The 19,219-nt window shown below is 45.7% G+C and overlaps 1 protein-coding gene across 2 annotated transcripts in view; it reads right to left on the bottom strand.

Moving 5' to 3' along the window:
• Positions 1-19,219, bottom strand: part of ap5z1 (adaptor related protein complex 5 subunit zeta 1) — a 91,542-nt gene that overhangs the window by 60,495 nt on the left and 11,828 nt on the right. For both annotated transcript variants that reach the window (XM_038820150.1, XM_038820149.1), the window contains exons 2-4: positions 15,985-16,122; positions 15,356-15,542; positions 8,876-9,020 (exon numbers count right to left, since the gene is read on the bottom strand). In XM_038820150.1, the coding sequence (XP_038676078.1) occupies positions 8,876-9,020; positions 15,356-15,542; positions 15,985-16,122 (470 nt within the window). The remainder of the gene's footprint in view (positions 1-8,875; positions 9,021-15,355; positions 15,543-15,984; positions 16,123-19,219) is intronic.

The raw sequence follows: 19,219 nt of genomic DNA, 5'->3' as shown, positions 1-19,219 counted from the left end.
GGTACATAACGGGCAGCACGGTAGCCTTGTGGATAGCACAATTGCTTCACAGTTCCAGGGTCCCAGGTTCGATTCCGGCTTGGGTCACTGTCTGTGTCGAGTCTGCACATACTCCCCATGTGTGCGTGGGTTTCCTCCGGGTTCTCCAGTTTCCTCCCACAATCCAAAGATGTGCAGGTTAGGTGGATTGGCCATGATAAATTGCCCTTAGTGTCCAAAATTGCCCTTAGTGTTGGGTGGGGTTACTGGGTTATGGGGATAAGGTGGAGGTGTTGACCTTGGGTGGGGTGCTCTTTCCAAGAGCCGGTGCAGACTCGATGGGCCGAATGGCCTCCTTCTGTACTGTAAATTCTATGATAACAAGAATAAAATATTTTGACACTGGGCCACAGAAGGAGGAATCAGGAAAGGTGACCTAAAGTTTGATCAAAGAGGTACAGTTTTAAGGAGCATTTTAAAAGAGCGAAAGAGATTTACAGAGGGAATTCCAGAGTTTACGGAGTAGGCAGCTGACAGTACAGCAACCAGTGGAGCAATTAAAATTAGGGATGTGTAAGCGGCCAGACTGGAAGAGTACAGACAGCTAAAGAGCTTGTCGGGCTGGAGGAGGCTAAATTCAGAAAACAGTCTCCCATTGCATAGTGTAAAGATTTCCATGTCCTACATCATCCACCCTTACTGCTTCTGAGGTTGCCATTCAATGCCATTTTTCACAAAACTACGTACAGCTTACATGCTGTGGACCCATTCTTCGAGGGGTAAACGGGATGCAGAAAAATATTTTAAACAACAAATGGGAGTCTTTTATCCTGCCGGTTTTACACTCAAGCGACAGTGTTGAAAGAGATGCGGTGACTGTCACCAAGCCGCTACCAATGACGTTCGAAATCAGGGCAGGGTTGAATTCCTTTCAGTTGCCTCCTTCCCAGAGATGAAACTCTCTCTGCTCACATGCTCTAGAAAAGCAGTGTGACCAACACTGGTGAAGAGAGAGAGTGGATGAAAGGATGGGGAGACTGCAGGGAGAAGGTCGCATTTCCCAGCACAGCCCAATTGCGCCAACGCACTGCATTCCCTTGAAAAGCAGTTTCAGTTGAAACTTCCTCCAAATTGAATTAAATAACACCCCTTTTACACTTATCAGTTATAGTCCTTCTTACTGTTCCTTCTATACCCCAAAGCAATTTATTTTAAAGTTATTTGTAATAAAGGGAGGTATTCTTCCGTAATCGGCGGGACGGGCAACTCCGGCGGGACGGAGTGGCGTGAACCACTCCGGCATCTGGCCACCCCAAAGGTGCGGAATCCTCTGCACATTCAGGGGCTAGGCCCGCCTCGGAGTGGTTTGCGCCCCGCCGGCTGGCGGGAAAGGGGCTTGGTGCCACGCCAACCGGCGCCGAAGGGCCTCCGCCGGCCAGAGCAAGTTGGCGCATGCGCGGGAGCGCCAGCGTGTGCTGGCATCATCCCCGCGCATGCGCAGAGGTCTTCGTTTCCACACTGGGAATGGCGGACCGGTACAGCCTCCGGTGCGGAAGGATAGAGTGCCCCCACGGCACAGGCCCGCCCTCGGATTGGTGGGCCCAGATCGCGGGCCAGGCCACCGTGGGGGCACCGCCCGGGGCCAGATCCCCCCACGCCCCCCCCCCCCCCTCCCCAAAGAACCCCGGAGCCTGCCCGTGCCGCCAGGTCCTGCCGGTAAGGACCTACTCCAATTTACGCCGGTGGGACTGGCAAAGACGGGCGGGATTTCGATCCATCGCGGGCCGGAGAATTAGGGCAGCCCGGGACCCATTGAATCGCGCCGGACGCCGCCATTCTCCGAGGCGGGTGGCGAGACTCACGCCAGGCCGATTTTTGGGGGGTACGGAGAATTTAGAGGACGGCGAGGGCGGGATTCACGTCGACCCCCGGCGATTCTCCGACCCGGCGGGTGGTCGGAGAATCCCGCCCAAGGTTTTTCGTTTGATTCTACAAAGAACTACAATAGAAAAACATGAAAGTGTGCAGAAAGAACTGTCATGTTCCTGCACTCTGGTATTGTGCTTCTACTGCAGCCTAACTGCTTACTCTGCAGTCCACTGCTTCTGTAGAGGGGATATGTAGGTTACAAAGCAAAAGGATATGACAGCATTACAAGGCAGCTATTTAGGTAATGAGTGTGAAAGGAAGGGACAGAGTGAACAAAAAAAAGAAAACAGAAACAAATGAGGTCAAAAAGGGGGGAAATGGTAATAAGGCAAAATTAATGGTTCTTTACTTAGATACACGTAGCGTTCGGCGTGGTGGCACCGTGGTTAGCACTGTTGCCTCACAATGCCAGGGAGCCAGGTTCGATTCCGACTTTGGGTAACTGCCTGTGTGCAGTTTATACGTTCGCTCCATGTCTGTGTGGGTTTCCTCCGGGTGCTCCGGTTTCCTCCCACAGTAGATTGCCCATGATAAATTGCCCCTTAGTGTCCAAAGGTTAGGTGGGGTTACGGGGATAGGGTGGGGGAGTGGACCTAGGTAGGATGCTCTTTCAGAGTTGATGCAGACTCGATGGGCCAAATGGCCTCCTTTTACACTGTAGGGATTCTATGAAAATAAATGAATTAACGGCACAAATTGAGGTTAACGGGTATGATCTTATGAGAGGGATGTGATTACAGGGAGATCAAAACTGGTAACTAAACATTCGGGTGCATGTGACTTTTCATAAGGACAGGCAGGGAGGAAAGGATAGGTGGGGTTGCATTGTTAGTACAGCAAGAAATGATCTTGGACCGGAAGATTTAGAATCCATATGGGTGGAGGTAAGAAATAACAAGGGGAAGACGACACTGGTGGGAATAGTCTATAGACCCCCAAAAGTAGATGGAAAATAAATCAGGAGTTAACAAAGACATGTAAAAAAGACAGTACTTTAATCATTGGTGACTTTAATCTTCATATAGATTGGGGAAACCATGGCAGAGGTAGCCATGAGGAAGAATTGATCGAGTGTATTTGGGGCAGTTTCCTAGAACAATATGATGTGGATCCAACCAGGGATCAGACTATTTTGGATTTGGTAATGTGTAATGAAATAGCTTTAATAAACAATCTCAGAGTAAAAAATGCCTTAGGAACTTCCCCTAGGAAGCAGTGACCCTAACATGGTAGAATTTAGCATTCAATTTAAGAGTGGGTCAGAAAGAACAGTGCTAGACTTAAATAAGAGCAATTATAAAGGAATGAGGGCAGAGCTGACGGGAGTGGACTGGGAAAGGAGTTTCGCAGGAAAGTCGGTTTATCAGCAATGGCAGACATTTCTGAAAATAGTTCATGACTCACAACAAAAATATATCTTAGTGAGGAAGAAGGATTCTTGGAAAGGGATAAATCAACCATGGTTAACGAAGGAAGTGAAGAATAGTATTAAACTGAAATAAAAAACATAGCATTTGGCAAAGATTAGTGGATTGGGAAAATGTTTTAAGAACCAACAAAAGATAAGCAAAAAGATAATAAAAAGGGAGGAAATAAACTATGAGAGTAAATTAGCAAGTAATATAAAACAGACAGCAAGAGCTTCTTTAAATATATAAGAGAGGGGCCAAAGTGAATATAGACCTCTTAGAGAACGAGACTGGGCAAATAATAATGGGGAGCCAGGAAATGGCAGAGGAATTAAACAAGTACTTTGCGTCAGTCTTCACAGTGGAAGACACTAATAACGTTCCAAAAATACTAAATATTCTAAGGGCAGAAGGGGGGAGGAAATAAGTACAATAACAATCACGAAGGAAACAGTACTCGAGAATCTAATGGGGCAAAAGGCTGATGAGTCCCCTGGATCTGATAGGCTACATCCCAGGGTATTAAAGGAAGTGACTTCAGAGATTATAGCTGCACTGGTAGTAATCTTCCAAGAATCCTTATATTCTGGAAAAGTCACAGAAGATTGGAAAACTGCCAAAGTAACATCTTTATTCAAAAAAAAGAGAGAAATAAAAAGCTAATAACTATAGGCCAGCTAGCTTAGCTTCTGTTATTGGAAAGATGTTAAGAGTCCATTATTAAGGATGTAATAGTAGAGCTATTTATAAATGCATAATATAATCAAGCAGAGTCAGCATGGATTCATGGAAGGGAAATTGTGCCTGACAAATTCTTTGAGGTGGTAACGAGCAGAATAGATGAAGGGAAACCAGCAGCTGAAATATACTTGGATTTCCAAAAAGTATTCCATAAGGTACCACACAAAAGGCTACTTATAGGCAGCATGGTAGCATAGTGGTTAGCACTATGGCCTCACTGCACCAGGGTCCCAGGTTCGATTCCCGGCTTGGGTCAATGTCTGTGCGGAGTCTGCACGTTCTCCCTGTGTCTGCGTGGGTTTCCTCCGGGTGCTCCGATTTCTTTCCACAAGTCCCGAAAGATGTGCTATTAGGTAATTAGGTAATCTGCATACCCGAACAGCGCTGGAATGTGGTGACTAGGGGCTTTTCACAGTAACTTCATTGCAGTGTTAAGGTCAGCCTACTTGTGACAATAAAGATTATTATTAATAAGATAAGAGCCCACGGTGTTGGGGGCAGTACATTAGCATGGATAGAGAATTGGTTAACTGATAGAAGTCAGAGAGTTGGAATAAGGGGCATTTTCAGGATGGCAACCTGTAACTACTCAAGTGCCATAAGGATCTGTCTTGGGGGCACATTTATTTGCAATATGTATTATCACTTGGACGAGGAAAGTGAATGCAATATTGCCAAGTTTGCGGATGACAACAAAATAGGTGGGAAGGCAAGTGGTGAGTTTGAAGCAAAGAGTCTACAGAGGAATATAGACAGGTTAGGTGAGTGGGCAAAAATTTGGCAGATGGAATATAATGTAGGAAAATGTGAAGTTATGCACTTTGGTAGGAAGAATAAAAGGAGCTGAATATTATTTAAATAGTAAAGACTGCAGAAAACTGCAGCACAGAGATTTTGGGGTCCTCGTGCGTAAATCACAAAAAAGCGAGCATGCAAGTTCAGCAGGTAATTGGGAAGGCAAATGGAATGTTGGCCTTTATTTCAAAGGGAATGACTTATAAAAATAGGGAAACCCTGCAAAAACAATCCAAGGCACTGTTAGACCAGACCTGGAATACTGTGAACAGTTTTAATAATAATAATAATAATCTTTTATTGTCACAAATATGAAGTTACTGTGAAAAGCCCCCAGTCGCCACATTCCGCCGCCTGTTCGGGTAAGATGGTACGGGAATTGAACCCATGCTTCTGGCTTTGTTCTGCATCGCAATCCAGCTGTCCAACCCACTGAGCTAAACCAGCATATTTTGGTCCCCTTATCGAAGGAAAGATATACTGGCATTGGAGGCAATCCAGAGAAGGTTATGGAGGAGTTTTCTTTTGAGGAGATTGAGTAGATTGGGCCCGAGCTCATGGGAGTTCAGAAGAATGAGGGGTGACCTTAGTGAGACATATAGGATCCCCAGGGGGCATGACAGGGTAAATGCTGAGACAATGTTTCCTCTTGTAGGAGAGTCTAGGACCAGAGGGCATCAACTCAGAGTAAGGGGTCGCGCATTTAAGACAGAGATGAGAGAGAATTTCTTCTCTCAAAAGGTAGTGAACCTATGGACTTATTTACCGCAGAGAGCTGTAGTGGCTCGGTCGTTAAGTATGTTCAAGGCTGGCTTCCGGTGGTGGCATGTAGGAGGAGGTCACACGTTGGGTGGCTCCAGCTCGAGGCTTGATTTTTTAGAATTTAATGCCCGGTCCCAGGGGCAATTTCTGGTTAAATAAGTGCCCGAAGACATAAGGAAGAAGGAAGTCCAAAACCCAAAGGAAAGCTGTCGTAAAGAAGGGGGTGAGTGAAGGTTCGCCGTTGAGTGGAAGGGTTGGCTCAGCAACTGGAAGGATGGCTGAGCATGGGTCACTGGGCGGGGCCGCACTGTTCACGGCAGAAAAGATGACCGAGGTGATGGTTGTGGAACGTGAAAAATAGTTCCAAAGCACATGGAGGTGATGAGGAAGGAGATGATGGCACTATTGAAGGTTCTGGTGGAGGAGGCGATTGCCCTGGTGAAAGTGGCGGTGTCGAGGACATCGGCCGTGGCGCAGGAGCAGGATGAGAGACTAAAGGGAGTGGAAGAGGCCTTGTCACAACACAGTGATCAACTCACCTTGATGGGTGAGGAGCTGCAGAGGGTGGTGGGGGCCAACAAGGGTCTGCGAGCCAAAGTGGAGGACCTCGGAAACAGATCTCGGTGGTGCAATCTGAGGAATGTGGGCCTGCCCGAAAGGTGGAGGGCCCGAGACCTGGAATGTACGGGTGGATGTTTTGGTTTGTATATTGAGCGGGGTGAGGTTTATTGTTGGTTTATTGTTATTGTATTTGGTTGTTTTTTCTTTGGTTGTTTATTGATGAAAAATTTGACAATGAAGAAAATAAAAATAATTTTTTTTAAAGTATGTTCAAGGCCGAGACAGACAGATATTTAATCAGTAAGGGAATAAAGGAATCAGATCAGCCATGATCTCATTGAATGGAGAAGCAGACTCAATAGGTTGAGTAGCCAACTCCTGCTCCTATATCATATGGTCTTGATTAATTTGAAAGTCATTTCTCACTGATGTTCATTGGAATGGGCAAGTTAGGCAGCCTAGATTAGCCTGTTATAATGGGTTTGCATTCATTATAGCTGCAAGGGAAAGTTTATTTGGAAACTGAACTGCTACAAAAAGGGGATGACAATATAGCATTTACAAAGCAGGTTATTGACATCTGAGCTTGTTACAATCATCAGGGAAGTAGTATTGAACAAATCATTGGGCCTACGGGCTGACAAATCCCTGGGTCCAGATGGACTTCACCTCAGGATCTTGAAAGAAGTGGCTAATGAGATTGGGTAGCACGGTGACGCAGTGGTTAGCACTGCTGCCTCACGGCGCCGAGATCCCAGGTTCAATCCCGGCTCTGAGTCACTATCCATGTGGAGTTTGCACATTCTCCCCGTGTTTGCCTGCTTGCGGCCCCCACAACCCAACAGGCACAGAATTGGTGGATTGGCCACGCTAAATTGCCCCTTAATTGGAAAAAATTAATTGGGTATTTAAAATGTTTTTTTTAATTAATTAATGAGAGTTGATGCTTTGGTTTTAATTTTCCAAAATTCACTAGATTCAGGGAAGGTTCAGTTAGATAGGAAAATAGCAAATGTAACTCCTTTATTCAAAAAGGGAGACAGAAAGCATGAAACTACAAACCAGTTAGCCTAACGTCTGTTATGGGTAAAATATTAGACGTCATTATTCAAGATATTATAGAAGGGCACTTGGGGAAAAATCAAGGCAATCTGGCAGAATAAACATGGCTTTGTGGAAAATAAATCATGTTTAACCAATTTATTGGAGCTCTTTGAAGGCTTCACATGTGCTGTGGATGAAGTGGACGTACTGTACCTAGATTTCCAGAAGGCATTTGCAAAGGTTATCGCAGAAAATAAAAGATCATTGTGTAGTGAATAACATGACATGGATTGAAGATTGGCTGGCAAACAGGAAACAGAGTGTAGGCATAAATAGGTCTTTTTTTGATTGGCAGGATGTGAAAAAGGTGTGCAACAGGGATCAGTACTGAGGACTGAACATTTTACAATTTATATAAATGACTTGGATGAAGGTACTGAAGGTATGGTTGCCAGATTTGCTGACGACACAAAGATAGGAAAGTAAATTGTGAAGATGACGTAAGGAGGCTACAAAGGGCCATTGATAGGCTAACTGAGTGAGCAGAAATCTGTCAAATGGAGTATCTTGTGAGCAAATATGAAATTGTCCATTTTGGCAGGAAGAATAAGAAAGAAGCTTATTATCTAAACGATAGAGATGAAATGAAATGAAATTAAAATCGCTTATTGTCACGAGTAGGCTTCAATGAAGTTACTGTGAAAAGCCCCTAGTCGCCATATTCCAGCGCCTGTTCGGGGAGGCTGGTACAGGAATTGAGCGGTGCTGCTGGCCTGCCATGGTTTGCTTTAAAAGCCAGCGATTTAGCCCGGTGTGCTAAACCAGCCCTGGTTGCAGAGCTCTGAGGTGCAGAGGGATCTGGGTGTCAAAGTGTGTGATCACTAAAGGCTAGTCTACAGATACAGCAAGTAATTAGACAAGCTAAATAGAATGTTGTTGATTATTGTGAGGGGAATTGATTAAAAAGGTAGGGAGGTTATGCTTCAGGTGTATAGGGCATTAGTGAGACCACATCTAGAGTACTATGTACAGTATTGGTCTCCATATTTTAGGATAAGTGTAAAAGCGTTAGAAGCAGTTCAGAGAGGTTTACTAGAATAATACCATGAATGGGCAGTATGTCCTATGAGGAAAAAGTGGAGAGGTTTGGCTTGCATCCACTGGAGTTTTGAAGAGTAAGACGTGACTTGATTGAAATCTTTAAAGTTCTGAGGAGTATTGACAGGGGAGATGTGGAGTGGATGTTTCCTCTTGTCAGAGAATATAGAACCAGGGTTCAAATTTTACAAATAAGGAGTTGCTCATTTAAGACTGAGATGAGAAATATTTTCTCTCAGAGGATCGTGAGTCTCTGGAACTCTCTTCCTCAAAAGGCAGTGGAAGCAGAATTTTTGAATATTTTTAAGGAATATCTAGATAGATTCTTGATTAACATGGTGGGGGTGGAGTTATTGAGGGGTAGGCAGGAATGTGAGATTGAGGTTACAATCAAATCAGCCATGATCTGACTGAATGATGGAGCAGACTCGAGGGGTCGAGTGGCCTACTCGTGCTCCTAATTTGTTTGTTCGTATGAGTTGCATAGAACAAAAATTCCTTTTGGGGTGTTTGTTGTTATCAGTACAATCCAACAGCACACCTGCTGCTAAACTTACCTTCATTGAGAGTTGCAGGTGCAATATCAAGGACCTTGGATAAGATAGGCAAAAGAAGCCGTGAACCTTGACCTTCAGCTTGGCGGGATTCTAGCAGTTTCAGAACACGACTGCACACAGCTTCAACTTCATTTGTTTTACTCCCCTACAAGAGGGAATTGCAACTGTTAGGTTTACTTCGATTACCTTCACTCTTCTTTCAACTCACATTCACTACCACAGCAGAGGTTCACACATCCTTTCACAACTGGAAAACCACAATATCTGCTGGAGAACTAATTTGAGCAGGGCTGCCTCCCAACAAGAGTCAATCCATGAGCTCCACTAGCCTCCTTACAGGGTTCAGTCAAGAAAAGGTAAAGGCACCTAGACAAGCAGCTCAGGGACTCAAAACTCTTGTGAATTAAAACGGTTGCTGGAATTAGTAATTTAGAATACGAATTAGGTGGGAAAATACAATATCGACTGATCAGTGTTAATCTGATTTGTCTTCTTAACTCCCAGAGCACTAATAGGAAAATTCAGGTCAGCCCTTACACCAATGGTTACAATGTTATGGGTCAGAGTTTAGAGAATCCCAAAGTGTATCATGGAGTTCACCTGACCCACAACTTTTAATAGATTGTGGTTATGGGGAACACACGGCCCACTCTACAGGTGTGGTACAACAGAAATGGAAAGAGTACTTTTTAAAACAAAACAATGTTTATTCTATGAACTCAAGTTAGCCTTTTTAAAACAAACACTGAATATCTTAGCAACCATTAATTCAAGTACACCCCCCAAAGAATACAACACTAAGTAATCTGTATGCTGATCTTTTAACATCCAAAAGACTTAATAAACCTCTAAACAGAAGCACCTCAGGGTTTACATTCAATACTGAAATCATTTATAATTCTGAATTCACCAAATGATTAGGATAGTCTTTGGATGGCAGACTTCAGATGCAGCTCACTGAAAAACACAGACACGTCCCAAGCTTTTTCTCAAACTGAAACTAAAAAGCAGACGTACAGCTCAGCTCCACCCACACTCTGAATCACGCCAGTAACATGAGCAGCTTCATTTCTTAAAGGTACATGTCTTAAACACCCATTTCTTAAAGATACTCTCGCATGACAATAGGAAAAGCCTGATGCAAACTATAAGGAACCCAGGAGGGTGGCACAGTAGCATAGAGGTTAGCACTGTTGCTGCACAGCGGCAGGATCTCAGGTTCGATTCCCAGCTTGGGTCACTGTCTGTGCGGAGCCTCACGTTCTCCCCGTGTCGGTGTGGGTTTCCTCTTGGTGCTCCGCTTTCCTCTCACAAGTCCCAAAAGATGTGCTTGTTAGATGAATTAGACATTCTGAATTCTCCCTCAGTGTACCCGAACAGGCGCCGGAATGTGGCGACTAGGGATTTTCACAGTAACTTCATTGCAGCATTAATGTAAGCCTACTTGTGACAATAATAAAGATTAATGTACTGATACCTGCAAGGCCTCTAGCAGTTTGTCACTGGTGTGAAGTGCACATACCCAATACATGTGTTGAGATTCATTCTGAGACAAGTGCTATATACCTGAGGCAGTCAGGGTTGTGTTGTTCGCATCGGAGGTCAGAGTACTCTCAGGGTCAGTCAGAGGCCCAGAGCCACACAGGCAGGTTAGAGAGCAGAAAATTATCACACTGAGCCTGGACTGAACGATTTGTGTGGCATTTTACATCTATTTATTAAATATACTAAAGAACAGTTATATAAAACCCAATACCATTGGCTTGTTGTTTAAAAAATCCCCCATGTGTCACTGCAAATGTTCGGATCCAAGCTCCATGGGTACTAAATCCCTCCTCCCACTAACCCACCCAAGTGGCCATTCTGGACATGCAAGCTTAGACAGTGAGAGCATCGTGACGGACAAGGGGGTAGGTACATAATGGTGAGTGGCAAGTTCCAGGGGGCCCGGGTGGTGTTAGTGAATGTGTATGCCCCGAACTGGGATGATGCGGAGTCCATGAGGCACATGCTGGGTAAGATCCCGGACCTGGAGTCAAGTAACTTGATTATTGGGGGGGGGAGACTTTAATACTGTCTTGGACCCGGCGTTGGACTAGTCTAAGTCCAGGTCGGGAAAGAGGCCAGCGGCGGCCAGGGCCCTGTGGGAGTTCATGGATCAGATGGGGGGCGTGGACCCATGGAGATTTGGGCAGCCAAGGGCGAAGGAGTTCTCCTTTTTCTCCACGTCCATAAAGTCTACTCGCGGATTGACTTTTTTGTGCTGAGCAGGGTGTTAATCCCGAGGGTGGAGGGAGCTGAGTATTCGTCCATTGCGGTCTCGGACCATGCCCTGCATTGGGTGGACCTGCAACTGGGGGCGGAGCGGGGGCAGCGCCCTCTCTGGAGACTGGATGTGGGGCTGCTGGCAGATGAAGACATGTGTGGGCGGATAAGGAGGAGCATTCTGGACTATGTGACAACAAATGACACGGGGGAGGTAACAGCAGCAGCGGTTTGGGAGGCTATGAAGGCGGTCATCAGGGGGGAGTTAATCTCTATTAGGTCCCACAGAGAGAAGAGGGACAGGGCAGAGAGGGAGAGGTTGGTGGGAGAGATACTTAGGGTGGATAGGAGGTTCACGGAGGCCCCCGAGGGGGGGCTGCTAAAGGAGCGCCGGAAATTACAGGCTGAGTTCGATTTGCTGACCACGTGGAAGGGAGGCGGCCAGGGAGATCGGGGGAGTGCGGGATAAGGAAGGTAACATGGTGTTGAGCCCAGAGAAGATCAATGAAGTCTTCAAGGAGTTCTACGGAAGCTATACGAGTCAGAACCCCCGAGGGGAGGGGAAGGGATGAAGCAATTTATGGATCGGCTGAGGTTCCCAAGGGTGAATGAGGAACGGGTGGAGGGACTGGGGGCCCCGATTGAGTTGGAGGAGGTAGTCAAGGGGCTGGCAAGTATGCAGTCGGGCAAGGCCCCGGGTCCGGACGGCTTCCCTGTAGAATTTTATAAGAAGTTCTCGGAGCTACTGAGCCCACTCCTGCTCAGAACCTTTAACGAGGCGAAGGAGAGAGGAGCCCTCCCCCCTGACGATGTCGCAGGCACTGATATCGCTCATTTTGAAGGAGAAGGACCCACTCCAATGTGGGTCCTACAGGCCGATATCGCTCCTGAATGTAGATGCCAAATTGCTGGCAAAAAGTCTGGCCACCAGAATAGAGGACTGTGTCCCAGGAGTGATCAAGGAGGGCCAGACGGGTTTCGTTAAAGGCAGGCAACTAAACACGAATGAGAGGAGGCTCCTGAATATTATTATGATGCCCTCGGAGGGGGGGGGGGGGGGGGAGGACGACGTAGAAGTAGTGGCTGCAATGGATGCGGAGAAGGCCTTTGATAGGGTGGAGTGGGAGTACCTGTCGGAGGTGTTAGGTAGGTTTGGATTCGGGGAGGGATTCATAGGGTGGGTCAAGCTACTGTATCAGGCCCCCGTAGCGAACATGTCCACGAACCGGCTGAGGTCAGAGTATTTGAGGTTGCACCGAGGGATGAGGCAGGGGTGCCCTCTGTCCCCGTTGCTATTTGCCCTGGCAATTGAGCCATTGGCCATAGCGCTTAGCACTTCAAGGAACTGGAGGGGGCTGGTTGGGAGGGGGAAGCACCGGGTTTCCCTCTATACAGATGACCTGCTGTTGTATATTTGGGACCCGCTAGAGGGGATAGGGGAGGTCATGCGGATACTGGGGGACTTTGGGAGCTTCTCGGGGTACAAGTTGAATGTGGGGAAAAGTGAGCTGTTTGTAATCCACGCTAGGGGCCAGGAGGAGAGGCTGGGCAGCTCCTGCACAAGATAGTGGAGAGGAGCTTTCGATATTTAGATGGGACATGCACCCGATTTCCCTGGCGGGAAGAGTGCAGACTGTGAAGATGATGGTTCTTCCCAGATTCTTGTTTGTTTTTCAGTGCCTCCCCATTTTGATCCCCAAATCCTTTTTCAAGCGGGTGAACAGGATTATCACGGGATGTGTGTGGGCAAATAAAACCCTGCGGGTCAAGAGGGTAATGAAGTTACTGTGAAAAGCCCCGAGTCGCCACATTCCGGCGCCTGTTCGGGGAGGCTGGTACGGGAATTGAACCGTGCTGCTGGTCTGCCTTGGTCTGCTTTAAAAGCCAGCTCTTTATCCCTGTGCTAAACCAGCCCCTAGTTGGTTAGAGGAGGCACAGGAAGGAGGAGGGGGCCTCAGTTTGGACCCCGATACGGAATAACCACAGATTTGCTACGGGCAGGATAGATGGGGGGTTCCAAGGCTGCTATAGGGCAGGCATTAGAAGGATGGGGGACCTGATTATAGATGGGACTTTCTCCAGCATGCAGGCGCTGAAGGAGAAGTTCGGCCTACCCCCGGGAAATGCTTTAAGATATCTCCAGGTTCGGGACTTTCGCAAGAAACAGCTGGGGACATTTCCGCTGTTACCCCCGCGAAGGATACAGAACAGGGTGGTGTCTGGCATCTGGGTAGGAGAGGGGAAGGTGTCGGACATATATCAGGAGCTGCCGGAGGCGGAGGACGCCTCAGTGGAGGAGCTGAAGGGCAAGTGGGAGGAGGAGCTGGGTGAGGAGCTAGATGAGGGCCTGTGGGCTGATGCCCTGGGCAGGGCGAATTCGTCCGCATCATGCGCCAGGCTCAGTTTGATTCAATTTAATGTGGTGCACCAGGCTCACATGACGACGGCAAGAATGAGCAAGTTTTTTGGGGTAGAGGACAAGTGCGCGAGATGTGCAGGGAGTCCTACGAACCATGTCCATATGTTCTGGGCATGCCCGGCGCTTAAAAAATTCTGGCAGGGCTTTGCGGGGGGCCATGTCCAGGATTTTGGACACGCGGGTGAAGTAGAGTCCAATATTTGGGGTGTCAGAGGATCCGGGAGTGCAGGAAGGGAAAGAGGCCGAGGTGTTGGCCTTTGCCTCCCAGGTAGCCCAGAGACGGATCTTGTTAATGTGGAGGGACTCGAAACCCCCAAGCATGCAGACCTGGGTTAGTGATATGACTGGGTTTCTCAGCCTGGAGCAGATAAAGTTTGCCTTGATGGGGTGCTTGATGGGGTTTTCCCGGTGGTGGCAACCTTTCCTTGACTTTCTAGGGGAGCAGATATAATGTGTATTTTCGTTTTGTATAATGATAGCAGCCACCTTGTTTTGTTAAATAGTTTGTGTTTATTGTTTTTCTTTTTGTTATGTAAAAATCCTGGTTGAAAAAAACTTTAATAAAACTAATTTAAATAAAAAAATTGCTTAGACAGCGAGTTCTGGCAGGGCATTTGACTACAACCAAGCCTAATCCTGCCTCGCCCAATATTCTTACATGCATGAGCTTTTTTTAGCAACAGCCACTTGGCAGCACGTGGGATTGGGAGCCTGAGTTGCTTTATTTGGTGAATGCTGCAAATGAAAAGTTAGTTTCTATCATTCTCGTTCATAACGTTTCACATGGAACCTTGTGCAACAATGGTGATAGAATATATTGTACTATTTAAGTGGAGAGAGATTGCAGAACTCAGTGGTGCTAAGGGATCTGGATGTCCTGGAACATGAACCACAAAACGTTAGCAGTCAGCAGGTGATTCGGAAGGCAAAGCGAATGTATTAGCATTTATTGCAAGGGAAATGGAATATAAAAGTGGGGAAGTCTTGCTGCAGCTATACAGGGCCTTGGTGAAACCACATCTGGTGTACTGTGCACAGTATTGGTCTCCTTATTTGAAAAAATATATAAATATTTTAGAAGCAGTTCTGAGGATGTTCACTTGACTCATTCCTGGGGTAAGGTATCTAATAAAGAAAGGTTAGACAGGTTGGGCCTATACCTATTGGAGTTTCGTGGAATGAGAGCTGATCTTATTAAAACACATAAGATCCTTGACGGGATTGGATAGGGTAGATACCAGGAGGATGTTTCCACTTGTGGAAGAGACTAGAACCAGGGGACGCAGTTGAAGAATGAGCTCTACCATTTACGGTGGAGATGAAGGGAAATTTTTTTATCTCAAACGTCCATTAGTGTATGGAATTCACGTTCCCAGAAAGCAGTGAGGCTGGCTCATTGAATTTATTCAAGGCTGAGTTAGAGAGATTTTTGATAGACAATGGAATAAAGAGTTATGGAGGGCAGACGGCAAAATGAAGTTGAGACCACAACCAGATCAGCCATGGTCTTATTTAATGGTGGAGCAGGCTCGAAGGGGTGCGTGGCCTCCTCCTTACTCCTATGTTCTCAGCAGTAGAAACAGAGCTTTGTGGACATAGTTCACAATTGTAACACAGTTTTTATGGGAGAAACTGCTTAGCAAAGGACAAGCGCTGCTGTAGAAGTGAGTAACCGAGGGCAGTACTTGCAACATCTCCTAGCGGCGTGGTCACAGAACAGTAATGTGGTATAACCAGCAATTCAAGACTGCAAAATATATGAACAAGCTTGATGTAGCTTAAACCAATCCTCTTACCTGGGTCAGTATTATATTCGACAAAAGGCTCATGGTTTTCATATCATTCACCTCATCACAAGATAAGGTCAAGGCACTGCATGGCAACACCTCTCTCAGAATGGCTGAGCAGAGAACAAGGATTGGCTGTGGTGCCTTCAGGAAACACAAGGTGCTGTGGAGTTTATGTAGCACATCCCTGGGAAGACTGGGTATCAGACAGAAAGATGGGAGTGCATCAGTCTTTGACTCGTACAGATACATAACACATTCTAATTAACTCACTCTGTAAATACGTCCAGCTGCTGCTTACTGCTGAGGACAGAAACAAAAACAAGTCCCTCACATCTGTTTGCAGTATGCTCTGATAATGATGGTCACAGATACAGACTATTGAATGTCAATCTGTAGTTATTAAAGAAATGAAACACACAGAATGATTACAAAGAAATTCAACAGTTGATGTATTCTAGAATATTACCATCCCACCACCTGTAACTAGTTTTCTTTAATCCAATAACATTTTATGACAAAACTCAAATTGAAATGATTAAAGAGACCCCTCTGCCAGTCAAGAAACCAGAGTTAACAGCCCACAGTCGGATAGTGAGGTTCCCTGTTGATCCTCTCCTTTTGTTTCCAACACTTACGTTCTGCTGTATTTTGTTACGGAGACAATCAGGAAGAGTTTCTGCAGGGAATCCACAGCTTCTTTATTATATTCCTTATTCAGCAGGATTGTAGAGATGCGGGAGCAGAACTTCTGTAAGTCTTCATCTTGTACTTCCCTGAGAGCAAGCAGAAAATGGGTATTAAATAAAAGCTGTTAAATCAAATTATGGAGCAGGTTCGATGGCTTATTGCAAAGAGTACCTCTGAACTTACTACTGGAACATATTTAAAAGGAGCTTTGAATTATATTAATGCTGCCAGCAGGGACCTTCGGTGCTGTGTTCAATGACACCCTATTTCAAGAACTTGGTAAATAAACACATTGAAATGCTCATTAGTGGTTCATACTTTTCGCTTTACCTCTGATGATCACATTAGACCATGGAGAGAGAGCAAAGGGGATTTACCAGAACAGTTCTCAGACATAAGGGACTTATTGGAGAGACTAAAAAAACTGGGATTCGTCCCAGAAGATTAAGTAAGAAGTCTTACAACACCAGGTTAAAGTCCAACAGGTTTGTTTCAAACACGAGCTTTCGGAGCACTGCTCCTTCCTCAGGTGAATGAAGATTAAGCATAGAGTTAATTGAGGAACTTCAATTTATGGAATAACTAAGAAGTTTTGATTGGCAAGTGTGACAGCAACCAGACGTCACTGATTTAAGACAATTGAGGAAGGTGAGGAAAATTTATTTTCTAATCACGGTGAATTGTTACGATCAGGAATGTATTGCCCAGAAGGATGATGGAAGCATATTAAACAGTAACTTTCAAAGGGAATTTTATAAGTACTTGAAACATAAATGTGCAGGGCCAGGTGAAAAGAGCAGGGGAGTGGGACTAATTGAATCGTTCTAAGAGCCAGCATAGACACAATGGGCTGAAGGATCTCCTTCTGTGCTGTTTGCTTGCAGAAATGGAAGGAGTTTCCCGCATACTCAGTCAGATGGCTAACTCTGCCCAGACCAAAAGCAAAGAAAAGGGGCTGGTTTAGCCCAGTGGGCTAAATAGCTGACTTGCAATGCAGAACAATGCCAGCAGCACGGGTTCAATTCCCGTATCGGCCTCCCCGAACAGACGCTGGAATGTGGCGACTAGGGGCTTTTCACAGTAACTTCATTGAAGCCTACTTGTGACAATAAGCGATTATCATTATTAAAAATGCAGCACACCCTGATCAGAGAACTCCTCTATGCCAATGGTTCTGTGTCAAATTGCTCACACAGAAACTCAGCTAGAGGATTCATGGGTTGTTGGTGCCAATGATCTTGCAGTCTTTGTGGGTCTTCCAGTAGAAGGCGCTGTTAAAGCTGTATTAGACCAAGGGTGGCAGGCAGATCCATCTACACAAATGGTTGTACCCAAAAAGACAGAATCTCCCCCAGCACCATAGATTCCTAATGAACAACAGTTGGTCAGACTAACTGATCACATGACAATCCTTGAGAATTGACAAACTCCCAACCATCAAGTGAGAGTGAGAAATGAAATCCAGACGTCAGTGTGTTGTCTTGCCAATGACAGGGACAAGCTGAATTTCTGTGTATACTGACTTTGACTAAAAGGAGACTCTTAAAGTTGCTCTTGAACATTCTTGGAAATATCAATGTCACTAAATTAAAAGCCCTCTCCAGGGATTATCTAGTAAAAATTTTCTCTCTCATGCCTGTAACTAACTTGTTCTCCCTTACTACAAGCGTCAAGGAAACCATGGTTATGGGACAGAGTGTCACATCTCCGCCCTTAATCACACTAAGCAACACTCCACTGGAATTGGTTCACAAACTTTGCCACCTTGGATCCCCTGACAGATAATCTATCCCTTTAAGCAGAATTTGATGCACATGCAGGGAAATTAGCTGCCACCTGGGGCCAACACAGTGTGCAAGCTGATTCTTAGGATCAAGATGGTAATTCTGAGGCTGGTGTTCTCAGCACCTCATGTATGACTTCAGCTATCGACAAAGTAAGCTCAACAGTTTTCATCTTTGTTATTTACGATGCATTCTTGGGCATCTCATTGAAGGAAAAAATCCCAAATGTGACCAATCTTCTCAAAGGCAAATCTTCCAGCATCCTAGCACTGATCCAGCAGAGGCAGCTTCCCTGGTTCAGGTTCCTTCTCAAGATAGAAGACTGACGCATACCCAAGGATTTCCTGTATGGCAAGCTAGCCGGAAGGCCAGTAAGATGCTGACAAGCATGACATAAAGGGCCTAAAAATCGATTTTCACACCTGAAAGGCCGCCAGTGACAGAGGGAAATGTTGTCAGCAACTGCGGGCCAGTATGTATCTCCATGACTAAGGCAGCTTTAAAGCAGAACCCATTTCCGAAAAAAATAGCCCACAACGACACCTAATAAACCATTTTGCACATTGCACTTGTAACAGATTCTGTCTCCCATGGATCGGTCAGGTCAGCCATTAGAAGAAGCGTGCCAAATGAAGCTACACCGTTCCCATCTGATTTACTGCATCACCTCGTGTGGATGGGAAGAGCCACCGTCGCCGCCTTTTTCTCGAATTCTATCTGCGGATTCCATATTCAAGTGTCTCAGTGAATGTTTCCATTTTGTTGTATTATAAGTGGCGCAGATTCTCATGACAATTCTGAAGAATTCTACACCCTTTTGGATTAGCCAGTCCATCTGATTGTCCAGTTTAAATTGGAAGCAGCCTTAGCCCAAATCTGCATCACAGCATTTGTCCCTCCTTGGATACAAATGCTCTCACTAATATCAGCCATGACATCTGCTGTTGGTAAAAAGTATCTGGTTTTGATGCTTGGGTAAGAAGAGGAAGTATAGCAAGAGGACAGAGCAGCTTCAATGTTTTATGGCTCCAATTCGGTTTCAGGCAATCTTATTAAAAATGTGTGTGTTTTTTTGTTGCAAGTGTTATAAATGAAAGATGTGTGTTCTTTAAAAAGACCAACCTGGCATCCTGACAATTGCAATTGTGTGTGCTGGATTCTCATCTCGCAGAGCCACAGGCGAATCTAATTATCGAGTGACATTTACACTTTGGCTTCTCCAGAGGAAACCGCTGCAGTTCAGGAAGAATTATTGCTCAATCCCATTAATTAGGGAACTCAAAATGGAAACAAACCTGTCTCATTTTTCAGATCATACTCATCAAGCTAAATCCATCAGTGGGAATATAAATCATTCAGAGGCCGTTCAGTGCCACTTTCCCCTTGGATTTCTGGCCTG

The sequence above is a fragment of the Scyliorhinus canicula genome, chromosome 15, assembly GCF_902713615.1.
Source record: "Scyliorhinus canicula chromosome 15, sScyCan1.1, whole genome shotgun sequence".
Classification (NCBI taxonomy): Eukaryota; Metazoa; Chordata; class Chondrichthyes; order Carcharhiniformes; family Scyliorhinidae; genus Scyliorhinus; species Scyliorhinus canicula.
The sequence above is the reverse complement of the archived record's forward strand: the minus strand, read 5'-3'. Positions and strand labels throughout refer to the sequence as shown.